The sequence below is a fragment of the Rhipicephalus sanguineus genome, chromosome 3 (assembly GCF_013339695.2).
Source record: "Rhipicephalus sanguineus isolate Rsan-2018 chromosome 3, BIME_Rsan_1.4, whole genome shotgun sequence".
NCBI classification, from domain to species: domain Eukaryota; kingdom Metazoa; phylum Arthropoda; class Arachnida; order Ixodida; family Ixodidae; genus Rhipicephalus; species Rhipicephalus sanguineus.
Window position 1 is genome coordinate 133660824 of NC_051178.1, and position 24804 is coordinate 133685627.

At 47.8% G+C, this 24804-nt stretch overlaps 1 protein-coding gene across 1 annotated transcript in view; it reads right to left on the reverse strand.

The window, feature by feature from the left end:
- Positions 1-2319: 2319 nt before the first annotated feature.
- Positions 2320-24804, reverse strand: part of LOC119385864 (uncharacterized) — a gene marked incomplete at its 3' end in the record, with an annotated part of 42074 nt that continues 19589 nt past the window's right edge. The window contains 10 exon segments of the mRNA XM_037653233.2: positions 2320-2492; positions 3190-3373; positions 7527-7841; positions 8310-8430; positions 11297-11550; positions 11648-11754; positions 16566-16695; positions 19045-19127; positions 20019-20196; positions 22570-22702. Coding sequence (XP_037509161.2) covers positions 2320-2492; positions 3190-3373; positions 7527-7841; positions 8310-8430; positions 11297-11550; positions 11648-11754; positions 16566-16695; positions 19045-19127; positions 20019-20196; positions 22570-22702 — 1678 coding nt within the window.

Sequence of the window (24804 nt, forward strand, 5' to 3'; positions counted from 1 at the left end):
GCAGGCGAGCGCAGTCATACACAAGACAGGCTGCGAGTGCGAAGTCCCTTCTTCCGATTACTTCGTTCTATTCTCTGGAAACCGCCGAGACCGTACCAACCGTTAATCTGTTCACCGGTTGTTCGGAACTGTTCGAGCGTTCTCCCGCCGTGAGAATGCATGCACGCGACACGGCACGGACTACTTTCTGCATCGGAGGCGTGCGAGGGCCAGTCGCGCCAACATTTTCCCGCGCTGACCCTCCTCCTCTGCGTCCGCGCTGCGACGCAGCCTTCGTTGATTTCGGATGTTTAGGTTTCGCGATCAGCCAGTTGCGTTTTCACTGTTCTCTTGCGCTGAGCTACAATAACTATTCGCTAAATTCAAGCTCACTGTTATAGAATTTGCCTAAGGAACGGGAACCGTGCCGCAGAAGAGTTCGCTTTTTAATACAGACCGGGAAGGAGACCGTTCCGAGGACCGAAGCATGGAAAGTTTCCTGCCGTCGAAGAATACCTTTTCAAATATGTGCGAGAGCTTAGGCCCACCGGTATCGCCGTGCCGTGGCACCTCGTTACTCCCAGTATTGTCGCGAAGAGCTTCAAGAAGACGCCTCAACGCACTCGACGGAACCAAGGACGACGCGCTTTGGGAAAGCGGGTGACAGCGGCCGCGGCGATGATTCTCAGTCGGACTTCTCAACCAGTGATTCTGACTAGACCGCGCATGACCGAATCTGGCTGGTTAAAGTACGTGCTAATTCTGTTAAAAACCCTTCGTTTGCGCTATAATTTATTTTCTTCTTTAATGTATTATATCGCGCGTGTTAGGACTATATATTGTGCGTTATTTCAGATGTGCTCGCGAAATCTCCGCGTAATTTGCGCACCCCCTTTTCGGAGCTCCAAATTCGCGAAAAAAAGTGCGCAAATTATGCGAGTAAATACGGTACTTTTATTGACATTTCAAGGTCCCGGTGGCCGAAAAAAGTTGTCAATGCGTTGCTGCCCGCACTTCTGCTTACGTGCAACCAAGTCCGCCTGTATCTCCGCCAGTGTGATGTGATCGCTGTACGATGACGAGCTGGTTTCGTTCGTGAAGGCAACGCGTCTGTGCGGCGCACTTAGCGGTCCCACAAAGAGGCAGCATGAATGGCGGCGTGGCGCGTTTGGGTTCTCGCCTATTAAATGCATGCACTACGCATGCAACTGCACCAGGCCACATGCACTATCGAGCAGTTGACTGAAGATGCTTATCGTAAGGCTCGTCAGCGATTGAGCCGTACTGGCGCGTTTGCCCCCTGCCGCCATCACGCCTCCGTGCATTTCCACTGCTTATTCGTAAAGACATCGCCGCACGGCGCCGTGATAGCGGCCCCTTTGAATTTCCGGTCCGCTTCACCCCATAACACTTCGGCATCGCGACAAAGCTGACTTTCGGACTCTGCTACTGTCGCAAACAGGTCGACTCGCGAAAGCGCTGGTTCGAACCTACGAGATGATAGATGCGGCAGAGTTGCGGGCTTCAATTATTGCCTTTCGAACCTGCAATTTTGGCGGAAAGTCCGAAAAATCGGACGCCGAAGAGCTTTAGCGTCCGAAATTTCTGACGTTCTTGACCACTGACGTCTATGGGGCTGGTGACGGTGCCGCGAAAGCGTCCGAATTTTCGAGCATGTCCGGAAAATCGGGCGTCCGAAAAATCGGCAGTTGAATGTATCTGCCGCCTTTCGTTGTCGTCGGCGCGGCCTTCGGCGCTGGCTGTGAGGGCACCGTTGGCACCATTAAACTCAGATCTTTTGAGACAGTAGAGCGTAAAATAAAGCAAGTCTCAAGATAAAAATGAACGCGAGCGCAGAACGCTTTACCGCAGACGCATTCGACAAAATGGCGGCGATAGCAGCGCAGCGCAGGGATACAGGAACCGGAATGTAGGATGTTCGTGATGTCGATGCGATTTCCCACAGTTGACCAGTGCCTCCAAGATCAGCATTTCCAATTCCAAATCTGAGGCATAAAGTAGCGATCGAAATAGAGCCTCATAGACATAGATCCCCAATTAGCTTTCGTTTTGATCTCTGAGGCCATACTTTGTATGGTACGGGTGCCGGAGGAGATAATGGCTGGCGATTCGGCGTGCGCGAGTCTCGGACAGGGTCCGGATTATCGAATGTAGATCTCACAGCTGTCCGAAATATCGGTCGTCTTTACACATTACTTCTATGGGATCATCGGCGGTGCCGCGTGACTGTCCGAATTACCGAGCATGTCCGAATTATCGGTGTCCGATTTATCGGTCGGCGACTGTAATGGCACCCAAGAGAGACAGGCAGCTACATACCTCTGACACAGATGAATGGCTCACATCAGCACGGGATGGGTAAAAGCTTCGGTCAACCTGTGGGGTGCTGCTCTGTTGAGGCCTACGTGCGAAACTAACATGGGTGGACCGAGGCGTGGATGTGACATCTGGTGCCCAAGATGTTTCTGCTGCCTCATCACTGAAGGAGCCATCTAAAAAAAAAAAAGGGGAAGAGGTGAAGTTGTATTCTGTTTAGTTCATCATCAATGTATTAAAGAGTATCGGCTGCACACAAATTTTGATCTAAATGGAACCAATGCAAGTACCGATGCTAAAAAATTGTGAGCCATTTCACTTTGTGAAGGTGGATATTCAGTGAAGCTGCTTAGCACACGACACAGAGGCGAACCATGGCCGATCACACACCGTGAAAAACTAAATCCAAAATGTTTCAAAGAAAGTCCCTTTTGAATTAGCATATGCTCTTTTAAGTTTTCCATTTGAGCAGCATGGTGCTTGCATCTTTCTGCTGCATTCTCCATTTCCCAACATGTGTCGCGTTGTCTGGATTGCCGCATGCACTTGGCGTTTCGTGCACAATCTTAATTCGCGTATGCCACCGGTGTGTTCCCGCCTACATTTTTTTAGTGGACCGGTGGCGAGTGGTGAGGCTTGCCCAATTTGTGTGGCACATGCGTTTTTGTTGACGCACGGGAAAAATACACTGAACCCAGCCACATACAGCTTCGCTGTAATAAAACAGTTTCCACCATTCAAAGTGAAAGCACTTCCCTTTTATAGATTTGCCAGCATCTGGCTGTTAACTATTCGTTCCAACGCTGCCTCATCATGAAATAATCCATATTATTCACACAAGCCTGTTTGATATATTGTGACGTAAATTCTCACTCGAGATATTTACGAGTCGCCCCTCCAGGTCATCCAGCTGAGCGCGCACAGCAGACGCCAGGGCCTGGTCAGGCTCCCGGCGGCCACGCTCAAGGGCAAGCTGCAGTGCAGCTCTTTCTCTCTGAAGCAGTGCGTGCTGCACACCCCGCTGGGGAGACTCCCGCTGGGCCATCTTCTTCATCACCTGCATGCCAATGCCACAACAAACATTGGTCTCACTCAATAAAAAACATTACACTGGGTCAAAGGGGCGCTAGAGTGAAACATTAAACCTGTTAAGCCTGATAAATTATTCTTTGAGAGTCTATTATTAAAAGAGAAAATTAAGATCAAAGATTTTTTTTTTCAGTTATGTGATGAAAACCCAGCACCTGAAATTGTGAAATCACAATTTCCGTGTCTTTCTCCTTTTTACAGTGCAGGCATATGCTCATTCGCGAGTTTCACGACGTCCTAAGGCATAACTGAGCGAACGAATGGCACAGGGGAGGATTTATGACAGCGAGTGCAGAGCGCCAGAGCTCGTGCCTACACTCACTACTGCCATGACTGAATAACTGACACATGGGTGGATAAATGACGGTAAGTGCAGTGAGCAGCTCTCAGAATGCCGAGTGCGGGTGTGGCTCTAGTTCACTCTAATGTTCTCACTTGGGCATTTGCTACTACCACCAAGACCTGCACCAGCGGCGGCTCCAGGCGGGCTCACGGCCGACACCTTCAACGCACGCCGCTGTGGCCCTCCTACTCGTCGCAGCTTAGCACCCCCACATTTAATGCGGGACGTGGTGCTGCTGTGGCTTCCGGCAAGGTGATGTGTTTCCAATCCTTTTAACTCCTGTAAATGAGGCCTCCTCCTACTTTCACCCACCCAATCCTCCTGCGGCGCAGTTGGCAGAGGTGCTTTGTCTGCCACAGCTGCATTCTCTAATTTCCCACTAGGAAGTATCGTAATCGTAATTCTTTTATTACAATAGCAATTACATGGACACTCTTGGCGGGTTTTTGCCATTGACGTCACCGTCATGTCCCGGATATGTACAAGTATGTGTGTGTGTATATATATATATATATATACAATGTCAGAAAAATAAATCGGAAGAATATAAAGTTCCAAAGCGCACCACGGGATTCGAACCTGCGACCCCTTGCTTCGCAGCACACTGCGCTAGACAATTCGGCCATGCACCATCCGTTCTTTGGAATACAAATGGTGAGCCATTTATATACACCATTTGCCGCTGGCGGTACGCAGAGCTCGGAGGTGCTTCAGAGTGTGCGCTATCACCCGAGAGATCGCCCGGAGGGCACACTTTAATGCAACGCTCCTAGATTTTGCTTCAGTTTGAAAACTGCCCATGAGACGCACACTAGAAGGGGCCCATTTCTGGACCAACTCTCGATGTGGAACGCTGGGTAAACAATGCCTCGAACACCACCGCGCGGCAAGAGACGCGGAGGGGTCACTCCATGCGCCACACTTTTAAAAAAAATGAAATATCTAAGAGTGCTGGGTTGAAGCGCACTCTTAGAAGTAAACACTGTGACAGTTGTTTGTTCGCGCTCAGCCTGTGTATACCTGTGCGTTCTTTTCGAGTGTCCTTCCTGGTGTTTGAGCAGCGTGCTGCCATTGTGGAGCTGTGACCGTTGTTAGGTCGCACTCATCCTGTGTGCACTCTTTTCGTGCGTCCTTTGCGCTTGAGCGGCGCGCTGCAAATATCGAGCTGCTTGCCGTTCTTTGTCTGACATCCTAATTTGTTGCTATCGCATTCATTGCTTCACCCTCGCGCGAAACTGACTTTTTTTCCATGTTTTGGCAACACCGTCTCGTTAAACTTCCTGAAACTTATCATCAAACTTATCCCCGACTCCCTTAGAATTACTGTATACAGCCAAGTCTAATGCACCCCCCAATTTTCGTCAGGAAAAAAGCCTGTTTATTCCTTCACTGCCACTCTTTACCAATGTTGGACCACCACATCTCATCTTCTGTTCTGTCCAGGACATTGGATATTCCACATTTCTTGGATGCCATCATGAACATGCTTGCTAAGATTAAGAGCCAAGCTTCAACCACCCACCTCGCAATTTCTTCAAGAGATACAAGCTTCAGCCTATTGCTGGCTGTGAAGATGTGGCATTCGCTCATTAGCCACTCACTATAGACTGTTCACACGTGGTCCTTCACAGGCTTAATGATCAGTCATGTGCTCCACTCGGAGCTGCGTCACAATATCAGCCAGGTCATTTTCGTGGTTTTTTGCCAGTTGCAAACGCATGTTTCCGACACGCCGAAATGTCGGGCTGCCTCGCTGTTGCTGCTCTCTTCCGCACAGAGAATAACTTTATGCTTTTAAAGGGGTCATGAACCACTTTTCCAAGTAATGATCTAATGACCTTAGTATCGGAGTTTACTGCCTCCCGAATCGATTGCCGCAAAAATTTCTCGAATCCGTCAAGAATCAGCAGAGTTACGGGGGTTTGGCGCACGCTCTCAGCGCTTTCTCTCTTTTCTCGTGCCGACGAGCGCACTGGAAGCTAGACAGGGAGGGATGTCACGGGGGAAAGAAGTTACGTCAGCGCGCGTCATGAAACGCGATCGCTCTCCCGCTGTGATTCGCATGCGCGAGTGCGGCTACCATGTAAAGTTAGCAGACTGAGGAGTGCGGCGCGGGCAAGTGGCGGCACCCCGTGGCAAGAAGCGGATCTCATCCGGCTATCGGCCAGTAAGCATGCTATGTCTCCGCGACGTCAACGTGCAGACGCCCCGCCCACTGACGAGAGTGAGAACTGGCCTCTGTTTGAAAAGAGGGCACCTGAGGAAACGGCAACTTCGCGCTCCGCTTGTGGCCTTTACGCGGCGTGCACGACTGTAATATTTTGCAGAGCAGTTCATAGCCGTGTCAGCTTTCCGCAGGTTGTTTTTTCAACAAACCCAATTGGTGCTTCATGACCCCTTTAAGGCTATTCTCATAGCAGGAAACAACACACCTTCAAGGCCACTGTATCCATTCAACAAGATATCCTCTGGGGCAAAATACTGTGCGGGTTGAATTGCACAAAGAGAATGAAAAAAGGCAACGCCGCACTCCTGCAACACAATAAAATGAAACAAATCGTGGTACCATGTTTGCCAGCAACAAGTGAACTGCTACTCCTAATAATGGCAATGACGATGGGCTGTGATGGGCATAGGCATGCGCAGGGCTCCCCTTCAGCAGGGGGGGGGGGGCAAAAGTTCATCGCAGCGCCCCCCCCACCCTACTAAGTCAATGTATGGGGCAGATTTTGCCCCCCCCCCCCCCCCCAGGTGACTAGGAGGGTGAATGTACGGGACAAATTTTGCGCCCCCCCTCTTAGGTGATTAGGGCGGGCGGTCACCCCCCCCTGCCCCCCTTGTGCACGCCTATGGTAATGGGGCCAGTTTCGGTTTGTACCATGTTCTAGCATTTGTGCCGCTGACCTTACCAGTTGTTCTAAAGCACTCCTTTTACATGTACACATTTTCACGGGGGCCTCCTTCTACTCACATGTAGCCTTCACTTTTATTTTTCATACTGTTTCCAAAACTATGCAACCTGTATTGTATTTGCCATTTCGTTGATAAACTGCCCATCTTATACTAAAATGCAGTTGATGCCTATTTCTGAATGCTTTTGCTATTACAGTAGAACCTCGTTGATACGTTCCCGCTTAGTACGATTTCCCGGCTCCTACGCTCGAAATCGCGAAAATTAAAAATAACCCAATACAGCTGTGTGTACGGCTTCCCGGTTAATACGGTCCCGGAAAATACGATTATTCAGCAGCAACTGTCAGCACCGCGGAAAACTTTGGTCGTATGATACGTTTTGTACTCAGAAACTATCATTCAGGTGTGCAAAAAGGGCCCTCTCGTGTACTTGTGAAGCGCGAAGTGGCAGACAGCCGCCGCGCGGCGACGGCGGCTCCTCCGCAGTGCCTTTCCCCCCTCCGCGCTTTTTCTGCTTTGTTCAATGGTCCCCTCCGCACTTTCTCTGCTTTGCTCAATTGTCCCCTCCGCGTCTCTTCCGAATTGCTCGATCGTCCCCTCCGTGTCTTCTCCGAATTGCTCGATCGCCGCTCTCTGTCAAGCACACACCGACCCAAGGCAGGCGGCGACGCTGGCCGTCGGATCGTACGTTTATTTTCCGCGTTTTTTTTTTTTTTTAAAGCGTATCAACGAGGTTCTACTGTATTTACCAATACTAAAGCCCTCCTTGCCCATGCATATTCTTTTCACAAGTGTAACCCCCCTCACACCATTATGCCCACTTAGGGCCTGCGAAGTATTCTAAATAAAAATGAGGCCAACTTACGAGGGCAGTGTAGAATGCAGCCTGTGCAGTAGTCAATTGCGACAGCATCTCAGCGGCCTCATCCAGACAGCCCGCATTCATAGCACGTACAGCCAGAAACATCTTGGCCTCCTGCTTGAGGGCTCTCGTCTCCTGTGGGCCACTCAACGTCACAGCGCCCGCCGGCACACAAAACAGCCGGCGCGATGCCGACAATGGGCTGCTGGGGCTGCCAGACTTTTCCAGCATAGAGATGACAACTTCCCAATAGTGTGCCGCCCGGTCTTCGAGAGCCTTAGACTCCTCCTCCAGGCCATCAGCACGCATGGATGAGGACTGCATATCAGAACCACCACCACCACACCGTTATGATGAAATGTGTGCCGTAGTTCCAAGATTTTACTTTGAACACACACAGAAGCTGGGGCATGATCTCATAATGGTTAGAAAAAGTGAACTGTCAGCCAGCCAATTATCCTACCAAGTGAAATTTAGCTAGTTGTCTTGTTTCTAATAGCAACATTCATGACAAAGCACAAGCCCCCCAAAATTTGATATACTGCAAGGCACCTGAATTCAGTAGAAGTGATATATAAAGGCTACATTTTATGTTCCATTACGAGACTTTTGATGTACAATGCGTTTATTAATCAGATCTTAATGCAAACATAAAATCTGCAATGCTTCCAATTGTTCATGACAAACCTTTTGCTTTTACAAACAAATGAAACATTGCCATGCTGCATAGAGCCAGCGTTACACAGTGCATTCCAGATTGCCGGAACACAATGCTTTGAAACATACCCTGTTTGCAAATGTCCTAGCCAAACGAACAACCAGGGTAAGGTCCATGCCATGGTTTCCAATTCCACGGATTACTTCAAGTCCTCTCTGTAGAAGGCGCCTGTAGTCGGCCATTCTGTCCCTGGGCAAAAAGATAGAAAAAAGAAAAAACAGGCCATTATTTTTACTTTCATAAGTGATTCCACAGCAAACGTATAGTAACTGCAAACACTGCCAAAATAACACTGAAGCTGTGAAAGGTATACATGAAGGACGTCATTGATTCCAAAGCAAATATTAATAGAAAAGAAAAAAATTACGTGTAGCTGCACTAAGTTGCGCAAAGCTTGGCACAGCGAAGCACGGACCCGTCGCCGCTCGTACCCCCCCGTCGACCGACATGTCTAGCTTCGAGATGCGCGACTTCCTCCTCAGGAGTACGCAGCCAGGCTATGCACTAAAGTGCGGAGGTTATGCGCGATGTCTCCGTCTGTGGGCGTGGCTCAGCTACTGCACATGCGCGGCTTGGTCAGGTGGTGCGGTATCTGGACGCTAGATGCAGCGATGCTTGCTACCTCTTTTTTTCTTTTTTCTCTCTTTCTACTTCTTTCTCTTTTACTGATGTTCTTTCCGTCTCTTTTTCTTTCTGCATTTCTTCCTATTTCTCTCTCTCTCATTCTTTCTGTGCTATGCTTTACTCTCTCCCCTTCTACTTTCCCTCCTCCTCATGCTTATTTCTCTTTCCACCCCCTTGCTACACTATACTATACAACGTAATGATACGCTCTGCTAGCGTGCCTGGATAGCCGAGTGGTTAGGACGCGCGCCTTCGGATCGAGGGTACGTGGGTTCGAATCCCACCTCGTGAAGATTTTTAGATGCGAAGTATCTTAAGGCGGAGCTCAATCCGGTGGTGGTGGTGGTGGTGGTGTGCGGCGTGACCACCCTTACTGCGCATGCGCATACCCTCTCCACACACCTCCTCTCCACTCACCCTCTCCCCTCCCCTTCCCCTCTCCCTTTCCACTCTTCCTCTGAAACGCGGGCTAGACATGCAGAAATTCTCTCCTGCGCAACGCCGCGATGAGCTCGAGCGCATGCGCGTCCCCTCCGCTTCTCTCTCCTCTCCCATGCTGCCCCCTCTCGCCCGCCTGTCGACCGCGTTCCCCGCTCGCCCTGTGAGAATTAACGGCCAGGCTAGATGGAAGATACGACGCGCGTAGCATCCCTCTTCGCGTTCCACGACGCGAGGTCGGTAGCATGCCCAACGAACGCCAACGGAACGCGATCGTGCAAGTGCTCCGGCTTCGCATCGCCTCATGGTCCCCTTCAGCGGGAGATGGTGTAATTTTTTTTTCGGCAAGAATTGTTCTCTTTCTTTTTCTTTACAGCTTTCTTTCCATCTCTCCGTTTGTTTGTTTGTTTCTTTCTTTCTCTCCCTGTACCCGTTCTCAGGTAGCTGCACAGTGGCACATACCCATTAAGATGATAGTTTTCTGCGATCGACTCACAAGGAACAATTTGCTAAACAGCTTCGCCGTTAAAATATAAAAAAGGGGCCATGCTTTAAGATTAGACAGAGACATGCATCTTTAATACCAACAGATACCCTGTACAGCCTTAATGCCGAAATACCAGCCATGCTACATAATGCATAACATTTTCACATTTTGTATTTTGACCTCATTGGCTCAACAAAATTTGCTGAAACTTCATACTTGAAGTCTCTGGCCACTCCACATGACAATATACTTCATTCTCACCAACTAAGAACTATATGGAAGAAATAGTAAACGTCTTTAAAAATCTATGACGTCACGGCGAATGGTGTGGGAACTGGCGGTGTCATTATCTGCATTTTTTCATTTATAAAGCACCTCCTTGCGGTAAGGTTCGTGCTTTTCGTATAGTGAAAGCTTAAAGGGGCCCGGCAACACTTTTCCAAGTAGCCATGGAATGGCTTCACTCAAGGAGCTTACTGCCTCACGAATCGACCTCCGCAAAAATTTTTAGAATCCGTCCAGTAGGAGCGGAGTTACAAGGATCTCTCACACGCTGTAATTGCTTTCTCCCTTCTCCCGTCCCGACGGAAGCGCTGGAAGCTAAGCAGGGAGGAATGGCACGGGGGAAGAAGGTACGTCACGTGCGCCTGGTGACCTTGAGCACTTTTTTTTTCCTTTGAATGCGCGCCGTACTTTCAGTGCAATCATACGCGCGGGCGGGCAAGTGGCGGCCTCCCACGGCAGCCGCAGTAACTGAGTGCGCCATGTTCAAATCCGCCAATGGCGTGGAACTTGAGTCAATTACGCAGTGATATTGAGTAAATAGCATCATTTGTCGAGAGAAGAGAGTGAGATTTTTAGCTGACTTTCAGAATTTATAGTAAATCCCAAGCCGCGTGCTACGCTATAATGTTTGGCTCACATGTTCTTGGGAGCCTCGACTACTGGTCGGCAGTATTTTCTGACCATGCTGATAAAGCGTCGCAAGGCCCCTTTAAGTTACTAATATATTTTAAAAAATCCTTGCTCTCTTTAGCATCTCTTTATCGCCTTGGCAGAAGTGTGAAAGAGCTGGTGGATCGGAATCATGTGCAACCAGGGGCACTGATATGCTCAAACGGAAGTTCTCCAATGGTCTTCAATCCTGCACAAATGAGTGAAAACATGAATTTGCCACAGAGCTGCTCTGTTTAATTCTACTAGGCCAACTATGGGATGTTTAACCGATGCATTTTGCACAATGCATGCTGTAATGCAAGGAAAAGAAAAAGCGGAGATGCCCCACTGCAAAGTCCAATATGATTCTAAACAAATGATTGTGCAGGTCCCGATGAGAAAAACAAGAAACTGCATACATACAGAGTGAAATTATGACGGATGCAAAAGAAGAGGCTTATGCCTGAGAGGTTCTACTTTTAACACCAGATATAGACCACACAAGGTTAGCACATGTAACACGACAGGGTAATACAACTCCAGCTCCAACCGTGCTTTCTTCATACTCACCTGGCAGTGCTGGTGTGTAGTCGGTAGGCAGCATTCCACCACTCGGCTTGAGGACCCGTGCACAGCTGCACACCCACGTGAGGAGGAAGTGCCAAGGGCCCCTGTGAGGGACGCATAGACTTCCGGCCCAGCGACTGAGCTGCACAGTACCGCGTCGCCTCCAGGAATGCCAAAGTATCCATTTGGCTCAATGTCTCCGCTGCCCCGGAGTTAAATGCGTGAGGCTCTCGCTGTAGCCTCTCAAACACTCGCACCTGGACAGACAAAAGGCAGTGCAACATGGTGGCGGTCAAAGGCATGTTCCAAACCATCCTGATGCTTTTGCAAATTGATTAACTTTAGGAGACTCACCTCGAAAAAGTGCTCAGTGCCCTTAAACTTTTTGTCTTGTATTGAACTCCAGTGCAAGGCCAGCCAGACCAGATGGTTAAGAGATGAAGGATGCAGCCATTGTGACTCTGCACAATGATTTATTACGAATTTTAAACATAGCAGTACCAAACAAAAAAACAGGAATGCAAGCACATACCTGTGCCCAACTCCAACCACCATGTACTTTTGTTTGTTTCAGCCACGGTTTTGCAATACAACAAATTTGGAGACCAACCAACCCTAGCCTCAAAAACAGACACAGGCATGCGTAGAAGAGAGAGGGGGAATACCATCCCATTTGTGGGCATTATTTGCACTCAAACAAGCATGCATTTACAAGCGGAACAACAAACGCTCCATCCTTGCTCAAAACTAAGCCCCATTCCTTTATCAGTACAAAATTCCTACGCACTTGGAAAGCAGATAAGTGCATACACATCAGATCATGTGGTTTCATTGACCTCAAGTCCACGGAGCTCGCTGCTCATTAACTTACACCCTGTGGACAATGAAAAGTGCTTAAATAGAGAATGTGTGTGTTGGTGGAAAAGGAGAATAGGCTCAGGAAAGAAAGAACTAGGCACACGCATACATCAGCTTTACTCTCTGAAACAGCCATCAATTTATAACTGCTTGATCTTGCAATTGCCAGAACACAGTGTAGTGTACATTGCTAGATAGCCTCAAACAGTGTTTTGGAATCGCCACTGTTGAGCACTGGCCAAAGCTGCATATTTCGTGCCTACTAATGTTGCTCAGCACTTAGAACAAAGAATACTGGTAGTTTCAGTGCAATCATTACACTGTTATGGCACAAGCACTGCACAGCTCCACAGGCTTATGTACTTGCAGGTGCTTAACTAAAAGAGCGCCATACACAGAGCTCTAAAGGGAGCTGCATCGTCCACTTCCATTATCATGGAAATACCAAGCCAACACAAATCTAGGCATGTCATGGCTCCTGTAACCCCTATGGCAATAAATATTAATGCTTCACCCATGATATCTTAGTTACATCATTTGCAGCATGGCAAGTACAAATAGCCTTTTAGTCAGATGGAATGAAGAATGATGGGTGTAACACAGAAGGAAAGCTGAGTGGATCAGAAAACAAAGGTAGCAGACATCCTTGTTGCCATTAGGAGAAAAAAGTGAATCAGGGTAGGTACAGCGATGTGTAGGACAGATAACCGCAGGTCATTGAGAGCGTAGGAATTGATATCAGGGGATAGAAAATACAGCCAAGGCAGGCAAAAAGCTAGGTGAGGTGATTAAAAAAAGACAGGGCAAATTGAAGATCGTTAGGAGAGGCCTTTGTTGTGACGTGGACATAAATTTGGCTACCACTGCTGATGATGCACAAAGCTTATAAGTCTAAGTGCGAAATAGTCTTTAGCGTAACCTCTTTTCTATTTTCACATTGCCAAAATCAACAATATAGCTAGGGGAGTGCAAATACTCAAACTTTCGAATATTTTTCTAATTGCGTTTGCTATTCCATTCGATTCACTCTGGAATTTGACTATTTGAAGTATTCGAACACACGGAAGATAAATAGTAAACATCCGATTTTTCAGACTCCCTACGGACTGCAAAATCGTCCAAAAAAATGAATTCATGCTTTTTTTTCATTCCGCTCAAGCGATCAGATCGCCACAGTCACACCTGAAATAGCTTTAATTCCTCCCAGTACACATATCAGGCATTTTGGTGCGTGCCCGGGCTCTCGTGAATGTGTTCGGTACCTGCCGCAAACCCCTTTCAACTACGTACCAACTGCCAATTGCAAATTTGCGTCTCACGATGAGCAGCGCCAATACCAGCAAAGCACGGAAGAGATTACGGCACTCTCGCAAGGAGCATTTGGAAATAACGCGGAACACAAAGGCTGTGGCAGAAGAGCGGACGACTCGTCCAGCTTTCCCCGATGCGTGTGCGCACGTAAACAATGCGCACACACATCGCCGAATCTCTGCTGATACGCAACATTTGGTGCCGCGTGAAGCCAAACGTTCCTAGTTGTGTGCAACACATCACCAACTAAACTGACACAGTCAATGGCGAGGTGCTTGCTGTACCGTATGCACGCATTTGTCATGAAGTGTTCATGATGCCCACTCCGTTCCTGACCACACACGGGCGCAGCAATGGCGATCTGCTTTCGTTCATGAAGGCAATGTGTCTGTGCGGTTTCGCACAAAGAGGCAGCATGAATAGCGACGAAGTGTGTTTGGGTTATCGCATACCACCACGCTAGGCCACATGCACTACTGAGCAGTTAACTGAAGGTGCTTATCAGAAGGGTTGTCAGCGTTTAAGCCATACTGGCGTGTTTGCTGCCTGCCACCATCACGCCTCCCGTAAAGACATTGCCGCACTGCGCCGTGACAGCGGCCCCTTCAGATTTTCAATATGCTTCACCCCATGACACTATGGCATTGAGGCAAAGCTGCCTTTCGGACTCTGCTATGGCCACCAACAGATTGGCTCGCGAAAGCGCTGGTTCAAACCTAAGAGATGACATACGCGGCAGAGCTGGGGGCTTTGATTAATGCTGTTTCGGACCTGAAATTTGGGCAGAAAGAAAAATTAGACGCCGAAGAGTTTCAGCGTCCAAAATTTCAGATGTTCTTATTAGGGGTGTGCGAATATTCGAAATTTCGAATATTTTTCTAATAGTGTTTGCTATTCGAACTTCCCAAAAACAAATACAGTCAACGTCCAATTGAAAGTGACCCCTACAGATTTTCAATATGCTTCACCTCATCACACCCCCGTATTGTGGCAAAGCTGCCTTTCAAGCTCTGTTACGGTCTAACTTGGCCAAGACGCAGTCAACGTCAGATTCGAAGTGACCCCTACAGATTTTCAATATGCTTCACCTCATTACACTATCGTATTGCGGCAAAGCTGCCTTTAAGCTCCTTTACGGTCGAACTTAGTCAAGACACAGTCAACGTCCGATTCGAAGTGGTCCCTAGATTTTTAACATGCTTCACCTCATCACATCCCCGTATTGCGGCAAAGCTGCCTTTCAAGCTCCGCTATGGTTGCAAATGGATTAACTCAAGAAAACGCTCGTTCCAGCATGGAGATGAAAGATGTGGCAGAGGTGGGGGCTCAATTAGTGCTGTTTTGCATCTGAAATTTGGGCAGGAAGTTCGAAAAATCGGACGCCAAAGCTATTTAGCATCCGAAATTTCAGATGTTCTTATATATCGATGTCTACGAGGCAGCTTTGGAACTCCGGACTTGAAGGGAGCACACCCTTGTCCGCCACATCAGTTGGACTTCCACAGAAGTTGGAAGAGGAGGAGAGGCTGAGGAAATGGCATCTTTGCCTATCACGTGTAAAGTGTTGTCAGCAACACTTTGGTTGCACCAAATCATGTACATAAATACAATTCGGCCTCTACATTGCCTCATTCTTGATAAGACAACTATGAAACACCACCCCGTGCCAGCGCTTCATCAACCTAGCAAAAAGAAACACTTTCATGTTGCTATCTCATAAGGATATGCTTAGGAATCCTCTCTAACTTTTTTCTGCAATTTCGCTTCGAAGTATTCGAAAGATGTTTGAGAAATATTAGAAAATTATTCGATTCGATTCGCACTGAACCTTTATTATTCGAATTCGCTTCGCACCCAAAATTTTGCTATTCGCACAGCTCTAGTTCTTATACATTGACGTCTATGGGGGCAGATTAGGAACTCCAGACTCCGCCACAGAAGTTGGAGGAGGAGAAGCTGAAGAAATAGCGTCCTTTCCTTTCATGTGTAAAGTATTGTCGACACCACATTGGTTGCACCAAATCATGTAAATAAGTACAATTCAGCCTCTGCATTGCCTCATTCTTGATAAGACAACTAGGGAACACCACCCCTTCAGCGCTTCACCTACCTAGCCAAAAGAAATGCTTTCATGTTCCTATTTTAAGAATAAGCTTAGGGATCCTGTGCAAATTTTAGATGCGAAGTATCTCTTGCTCGGGGGTATGTAAGGCGGCGTGGTAATCCACACGCAGTGTTGTCCGCACTCACACTACGCGTGCGCGACACTCCTCCTTCCCTCTCTCCAACAGCTGCGCGTTACTCTCTCCACTTCTTTCTCAGCACCTGCTTGCGCTTCTCCTGCGTTCTCGCTTCTGCTCTCACGGCGCATACGCTACTCTCCTCCTCTAGTCTCCTCTCCTTCAAGTGGTAGAGCGCTGCGCGCGTTCAGTCCAGCGCTTGCCTCGGTTGGTTCCTCTGAAATGCGGGCTCGACATGCTGAAATTCTCTCCTGCGCAGCACCACGATGAGGGCCAGCGCATGCGCGTCCCTTCCCCTCTCTCTCCTCTCCTACGCTGCCTCTCTCTCGCGTGCCTGTCGACGTTCCCCGCATGCCCTGTGAGAATTAACGGCCAGGCTAGAGGGAAGACACGACGCGCGTAGTGTTCCTCTTCGCGTTCCACGACTCGAGGTTGGTAGCATGCCCAGCGAACGCCAACGGAACGCGATCATGCAAGTGCTCCGGCTTCGCATCGCCTCATGGTCCCCTTTAGCGGGAGATGGTGTAATTTTTTTTTCTGGAATTTCACTTCGATATTAGATTCGATTTGCACTCAAACTTTATTATTCGAATTCGCTTCGTACCAAGAATTTCGCCATTCGTACAGCTCTAAAATAAACCATGAGCTCAAAAATTCTATAATTCTAAGTTTTTTGGTGAACAGATATTAAAATGCACATATGATATTCTGTATATGACTCTCTTCTTTAGGGGTGCTGGTCTCTTTCACAACTTGCTGAAGGCTTTTGATGCAAACATACGAAAGTACAATGCACCAATGCGTATTTTCGAAGTCCTCTAAGCCAACCCACCACAATGTAATTGACAAAATTTGATTCCCACCTTGATCATGCTCCTGAAGAGCCGCAATGGTCGGAAACTCAAAGGCACATTTGACAAGGGTTGGGTCATGGAGAAACCACGACGCGGTGCCTTCTCCATCAAAAAGGCTCCTGTAGATTTTCTTTCGCACCTAACAAAAGAACAAACAGCGGCATTGGGCACGTGTTAAACGACACATTTTCCCATACGTCAGTTGCCCTTAGACAAAAGTCTGAATGCTGAAAGTCCAAGTTACATACCCCTGCTACGACCTTCAATCTTGAAAAAACCATGCAAACCCGTCACGCGATTTCTCTGTATTTTCCCACATACAGTCGAACCCACTTATAATGATCCAACGTATAACGATCTATCGGTTATAACGACCATATTTGGGTGCACTTACGATTTTCCAATGCTAACCATTGAAGCTGCGTCCACATATAGCGAACATTTTTCAAAGCCTCCTACTTTTACAACGAACACTTCAGACACGGTCGTGGTAAAAGTATGGCACATACGAAGCGAAAAAAAAGTGAAAAAAAAAAAACAGGCCTTCTAAAGCGTGAGAGGGGCGCTCGCTCGCGCGTGCCCCGCTCTAGTTTACTCGCGACTAAGATATCCCTGATCGGCGAGCACCGCACGCAGATTTCAGACGCTGCGAGCGAGGTCGCTCACTTTCCAGCCTTTTTCTTCAGTGGCAGAATGGCAGTGAGGAAAAAAAAAGGAGGCAGCATGAAGCCTTGCGCTCAGCTTTCGCACGCGTTAACCTTTCCTGACGCCGTTCTCTGCAGCTACAACCGCCTACGATGAATCAAACAATGCCTTGGAACGCAAGAAGGCATAAATGCAAGGAGTGATAACCGCGATAACTTTCCACCACATAAAGGTTCACTGCGTCCCTAAACTCGTCCACGCCACAATGTGCCGCAAAAGGTCGTCCGTCTTTTCGGTAACGGCAGAGACCGGTCGATCGGTGATAAAGACTTCCACGCGATTGCGGCTATGCCTTCGCGGATAAGCATCAGAAAAGAGCGAAGGCGAAGTGGTGGCCGTCGATGAACGTGCAGTTATGACTTATAGCCGACAACATTATATCACAGTCATCTGTAGATATCTGCTCGGCTGCGCGTGGCGTACGCCGTACACTGTGCGGATTGACGGCGGTACGAGCGCGCCATGCTGCCATTCGCAAGTTCGCCGCCGCCGCGTCGTGCGAGACCGCTTTAAAGTGCGCGTCGCTTTGTAGAAATGAAAGTAGCTCGCTGTTCTTGCGCAGCGCGGGCACCGAGAAACGTCGATGCACTGACAGCGAGCGTATACTACGTGTTTGACTTGGTGACAACTCAAGTGCGCCGCGCATCGCCGTGCAGGGCCGCGAGAGCATCGCGGAGACGTAGAGTGCGCGTTGCTTGCAAAATGCCTGTTTTCGCCGCGTTGAACAAACAGGCTACTCGCCGCACCCGTGCACGGTCCGGAGTGAAGCAGGCACGAAGAACGTACAAACGCGCGCATACGGCATACAGCAAGCGGCCCGGCAGTGACTCCGCGAGCCGAGTAGGCGACGCGCTGCACGCAACTAGCCAGGGATTATCGACTCCACGTGGCAGTACCGCGCTTCGGTGAAACGGTGTCAGTTCATTGCAAAGGCGGTTAATTCACTCGTGAGCACGCAGCAGGCATCGCTTCACGACGCGAAAAGGCTTAGCTTGTCACCGGAGGGGTTGTTAGCACGTTAATAATAGTGCACAGAAAAAAAAAACGGCTTGGCCGCTAAGCGCACGTTTTTAAAGGAGAGTCCATATACAACGAACTACTGATATAGCGACCACTTTTCGCGACACTTTCGAGTTCGTTATAAGCGGGTTCAACTGTATTAAGGAGCGTGCATATAGAAATCATGCAAGATGACAAGTGTGGCAAGCATTATTATTGTTTTTGTTCAGTGCCATGTGTTCAACTTGCAAGAGACCACCTACAACTGAAGAACTCGGTAGAATACACTTGACTCTGCCCTTCGTGCTTGACGTGATCACTCCTCTCTGATTAGCCACAAGTGCTTGTGAATTCACTGAAACGAACTGTTCACAAGTACTCAGTTCAAAGTAGAAACCTTTGTATGATGACACATGCTTCAATGCCACAGACCTTTTGGCAATTTTCTATGGTTTTTCTGGAGAATTTGAAAGCAACCCATCACTAATGTAATTTGAACAAAGCTAGTTTCGGCACAGAGGTACAACATAATAACGAAGTGACTGTCCTACGAAAAGTGCACCAGGAATTTAGTTCTGGTGCACTGGTTCTGGAAATCTTGAATTTCCAGATAACTGGAAATTCAAGATTTCAAGTACCCCAAAATTTGAATTTACAAGCTTTCACAGCTGTGCTTCAGCTTTTCATACTCATTATGATGAAGTGCATAGGCATTAAAACACACAATTAGTGTAATGAGAGACACGGCCCACAGATAAGCATTAATAAACAAAGGATGACCAACCTCAGGTGTGCATGCTTCCTGCTTGAGATCAGACAGCCAACGAGACTTGCTTTCGACTTCACAGAGAACATGCACAATGTGACCTGTGCATAAAATAAAAAGTAGATGAAAGTGTTTCCAAACCCGTAATGTTGAAGGGGCCCTGCAACATTTTTTTAGCATGGTCAGAAAATGCTGCCGATCGGTAGTCGAGGCTACTGAGAACATGCGAGCCTAATATTATGGCGCAGCATGGTGCCTGGAATTTATAATTAATTCTCAGTCAGCTAGAAATCGCTCCCTCTTCTCTTGACAAATGATGCTATAAACCCAATCAACGGGCATCGGCTGATTTGAGCATCGCAAGCTACACAGTTTCCGCCGCAGCCGTGGGATGCTGCCACGTGCTTACGATCCCACTGAAAGTAAGCCGCGTGCTTGAAGACAAAAAGAAGAGAAAAGAAAGTGCTCAATGTCAAGTGCTACTAAAACGTGACTTTCATTGAAAATAAGCATTTCCTTGGCACGAAACAAGCACTATGAGGTTTCTGGAACGCTATTTCAACAATCAACGTTGACATAACATTTGCCTTTAGTGTCCCTTTAAAGGCCAGCAGGGCCTGTGCATTGAAGTTCATGACGAGAGTTTTGCTTAACAGTGACGGGTGAGGACATGTCAGCCAAGAGACTTAATTTTTCGTTACAGAATGCCCTCACAGGTTTGTTTGTTTGTTTGTTGTTTATGTGTTATATAGTGGAGTCTAACTACAATCGCATTAACTTACAATCATGCAAAATATAGTACACTGGACTAACATTTTTCAGAAAAGCTGCAAGTTAGAATCTGCAAGTCAGAATTGAGTAGATACACAAATACCAGCAGCAGCTAACTCCACTGGCCTAAGAACAAGCGATTCTGCTAAGTAAGCATTCCAGCCTCCCACCAATGGCAGTAAACCAACCGCGGTTTCCCGATAAAAAAAAAAGGCACCAACCAGAAACTGAGAGCCGGTGGTGAGCTCGTAGAAAGACGTGACGATAAAGCCTCTGCCTGGCAGAGTCCAGTGCCAGGAACCACGATTCCTGGGACAAACCAGTTGGAGGACGTAACGAGTACGCACTCAGCAGCATAGCCGCAGCCCAACTGCGAGCTTCTTGCCAATTGTAGTTCTCCTGCATGCCAACAGGATCAGGTATTCTAGATGCATGAAGGCCAATTATCAGACATCTGTAGCATATCACAAGAGGATTTTGGTACAGCAGACTCCCTTTGGCAAAATTCTGACAAAGCAAGCCAGTAGCAGCTGTGACCTTTGCTTAGCCAGCAACACATCAACTAAACAAAATTGATTCTGGAGCTCTACACACCAAAACCAGAATACGATAAGGAGGGGGACTCCATATAAGCACAAGCATTCTTTAATTTCACCCCCCATTGCCACACAGACACCGCTGCTGAGAATAGAACTTGTGCCCTTGTCCTGGCCACTGGTGCATTCAGATGACAGACCGAATCCAGATTTGGAGGGGCAGACGGCATGTCACGTGACCTCACATCAGTGATTCCCCTCGACCGCACGGCTCGCGGACTGATGACCCCAACATATTTTTCACATCGGGATTCTGGCGGCGGAACGCCACAGCTTAGGCGGACAAACAGGCTGGCAACCAGTACGCTATTCTTCTGCTCGAGCCGTACGGCTGTCCTCGCAGTTGATTTCAGCTCTGCTGGCGCTTAGTTCAGTTTATTTCTGGGGTCGTATTCTAAGACAACCACCTTTGTGATATCTATCACTTTTAATGAGTGCTGATTGGCAGGTTGGAGAGTAGTGGGCAAGTTGTTGCTATAATCACTGCACATGCAATATTTTGCGGCCGGCAAAGTGGTGCTGATGCCGAACGCGGTTGTCTCAGAACACGGCCCGTGTTTGAACACTGATTTTAAGGTCAAGATGCGAACCAAGAGGGAGAAACATAATGTGCAGCAGTGCATTGTGCACTGTCGGTACCTGTTATCTGCAAAAGAAAAAAAACAAAGCTGCCGATATCGGCGCATCATTGTATCTTCCCTTCGTACGAGACGCCCCACGCGCGACAGCAGCGAGGTAAATCTTCAGTAGCTCACTGTAAAGCAGATTTTTCTTCCCATCCAGCCATTCCGCCAACAACACTGTTCTCACTGAAACAAATTACAGTCCTCAAAATTACTCCACGCTCGACAAAGCTAGGCGAGCTTCTGTCGGCCTCCATGTTTTTGAAGACTCTCAAACCGGTCTGCTGGCAGTGGGCGCAGGTGAGCGCAGAGGCTGCGGTCGAGGGTAATCCGGCACACTAATGCTAGGACACAGTCCGTCGTGTGGATGCGCCTGCTGGCGGATGATCCGCCGATTAGCCGCCCGCGTCCACGACAAATCCAGATTCAGTCCGTCGTCTGAATGCACCATAAGCGACTACAGCAGGTAGCAACTACCTAAGAAACCGTTTGAAGAGGTACTGACACAAAATTTCGCGGCCAAGATAGCCTGTGGGATCGATTCCCGTGAACATGCGTATATCATCTGCAAAATATCAACAGCGAATATAGTGTGGAAGGTATTTTATATGAATTTCGAAGTTCATGTACACAATCCAGCGCTATACGATGCACCTCGCGACATTGACGCCCTTGAAAGTGACTTGACAGTGACCCCCTACTTCCCCCACACGTCACCATGCTGCAGCCGATACAACAAGTTATGATGACGTCATAGTGGCCATTTCTCCTTTGCCGTGCTTGCGCCAGCAGACTACTTTTACGCGTTGAAAGTTTTGTGTTTGGCAAAAATGCTTTCCAGTTTCCTGTTCAAAAGGACTTCTTGATTGCCCTGTGCTGTCTTGGCTGCGGACCACGCGGAAGTGCGTCACAGTTCTGTGACGCACTTCCACGGCGACAAAGAGTATAATAATAACAAAGGACAGCAGTTCTAAAGCTTTCCGGCCTTGAGGAACCCCAACAGCTTTCCAGAGGAGCATAGGGACCCTCCCATCTCCACACAAACATAAAGGGAGGGGAGAGGGCCCTTCTTGTTCTGCCTTTAGTCGGAGCGGTTGTCCTTCCAAACATTCTTAACACCCCCCCTAGTTAATTTTGAAACAAACATTCCTAAATTAAATTACCAATTTTCAAAATATGCTCTTTGAAGTCAGCACACTAAATAAACCAAAGGGATGCATTCAAAACAGTATTCTTTCTAGGTGAACATGAAGAAGAATTTGGTTTGGTACAGGAAAAAGTTGGTTTCAGTGCATAGCTTGTTGTCGGCTTGCAGTACGGTAGTGGAACATATCAGTTATGGCGTTGTAGCACCCTCTGTGCATGAAAGAGCTGTATGCATGGGCTGGCTCAGATTGTCCTTTGTAAGAAAAACAGGCGCATTTTGCCCATGACCTCAGCTAGTCCGTGGTAGTTGGTGCAAGAGGTGTGTGGAAGTGCTCATCCCGTTTACAGGAGGCAAAGGCCTTTTTAGTGTACAGCATATACCAAATTTACAACCAGATGCCACACACCTTCCAGGCCCTCTTGAGCAGCAGTGTGGCCATGTGCAAGTAGAGCTGGCCTGTGACATGATGTAGCACGAAGTCCCAGGCCCCACCACGCGTCCACTTCTTCTTATGGGCCTTATCCAGCAAACCATCCAGCCTGGGCACAAGACAAATTAACACCTCTTAGTATCGCGTGCCCACTGAAACGCACACTCAAATGACGACGAGAGCAAACAAACACACTAGAGTTGTGTTATTTTAAGGGGGGATGTGGCAATGGGAATATTATTTATTTATTTATTTGTTTATTTACCCTCGGGGTTTTCACATTACAGAGGGGAGGGGCATGTTACATATCAAAAATGGGAAACAACACTTGATACAAAAAATAAAGGAGCAAAACTTGAACAATTCACAGAATTATACAATAGATTACATATCAAATATGTCAAAAAAAAAAAGAATGTAGTGGTAGCGATAATACAGGTAGTACATGTTCAAGAACCAAAGAACAACAAGAAGAAGCCAAACCACAAAAAAAAAAAAGGAGAAGAAAACATGACACATATAACATGAAGCAGAATCAAACATCGCCAAACAAGTTTGGCAAAAAATCCTTAAAACATGATGTGTCGGTTATAGCAGTAGCTGATTGTGGCATTAGATTCCATTGGGATGTGGTTCTTGGAATGAAGGCATGCGAATAGGTTACGGTTCTGCAGCGAGGAACATAAACTTTTTGTAGGTGGCCAATTCTGGGTGATATGAATGAGGGGGGTTTAACAAATTGTTCACGAAGGTTATTGTAGTGATAATAAAGTTTATGAAAGAGATTGAGCCAGGCTGTTTTACGCCGAATGGAGAGTTCAGGAAGGTTGAGTACTAGGGTAACACTGGCCGTGCGGTTATAATTGGATAAAATAAAGCGAACTGAACGATTCTGGACGGCTTCCAGTGCATGTGTTAGTGTAGTGCCACCAGGATCCCAGACGGATGATGCGTATTCAAGTGATGGACGAATGTAAGTAGTGTAAAGAAGCTTCTCAAAGGGGTCATGAACCACTTTTCCAAGTAATGATCTAATGACCTCAGTATCGGAGTTTACTGCCTCCCAAATAGATTGCCGCAAAAATTTCTCGAATCCGTAAAGAATGAGCGGAGTTACGGGGGTTTGGCGCACGCTTTCAACGCTTTCTCTTTTCTCGTGCCGACGAGCGCACTGGAAGCTACACAGGGAGGGATGGCACGGGATAAAGAAGTTACGTCAGCGCGTGTCATGAAACGCGATCGCTCTCCCGCTGTGATTCGCGCGCGCGACTGCGGCTACCGTGTATACTGAGGAGTGCGGCGTCGGCAAGTGGAGGCACCCCGTGGCAAGAAGCGCATCTGATCCAACGCCGCTCTCGATTTACGACGGCTATCGGCCAATGAGGATGCTATGTCTTTTGCGACGCAGCGATGCAGATCGCAACGTCAACCGGCAGGCGCTCCGCCCACCGACGATAGTGAGAACCGGCCTCTGTTTGAAAAGAGGGGGCCTGAGAAAACAGCAACTTCGCGTTCCACTAGTAGCCTTTACGCGGCGCGCACGACTGCAATATTTGGCTGACCAGTTCATAGCCGTGTCAGCTTTCTGCAGAATGTGTTTTTTCAACAAGCCCAAGGGGTGCTTCATGACCCCTTTAAGGGATGAGGGTGCCACGTAGAAGTTCCTGCGAAAATACCCAAGTGAACAGTTAGCCTTGGCGATGATGTACTCCACATGATGGTTCCATGACAGGTTACTGGAAATATGAACACCTAGATATTCGTAAAATGAAACAGCCTTGAGGTAGGTATCGTTAAGATGATATTGTGGACGCACAAGTGAGGTACGGCACGCACGCATTGCTTTGCATTTTGAAATGTTTAGTTCCATGTTCCATAATTGACACCAGGTAAATATGTTATTTAAATCCTTTTGGAGCGAGGTAACGTCGTCTTGGTTAGTTATTTTCCGATAAATTACACAGTCATCTGCGAATAGGCATACCTTTGATGAGACGTTAGTTGGCAGGTCGTTCATGAAAATTAAGAACAGTAAGGGTCCCAACACAGAGCCTTGGGGAGCACCCGAGAGCACCGACTGGACGGGGGAATCAACAGTGTTAGCAGAAACAAACTGTGTTCGGTTATAAAGAAAGGCTCGAATCCAGTTAAACACGTTAGGATCTAGATTTAAATGCTTCAGCTTAAGAAGTAGTAACCGATGACTGACCT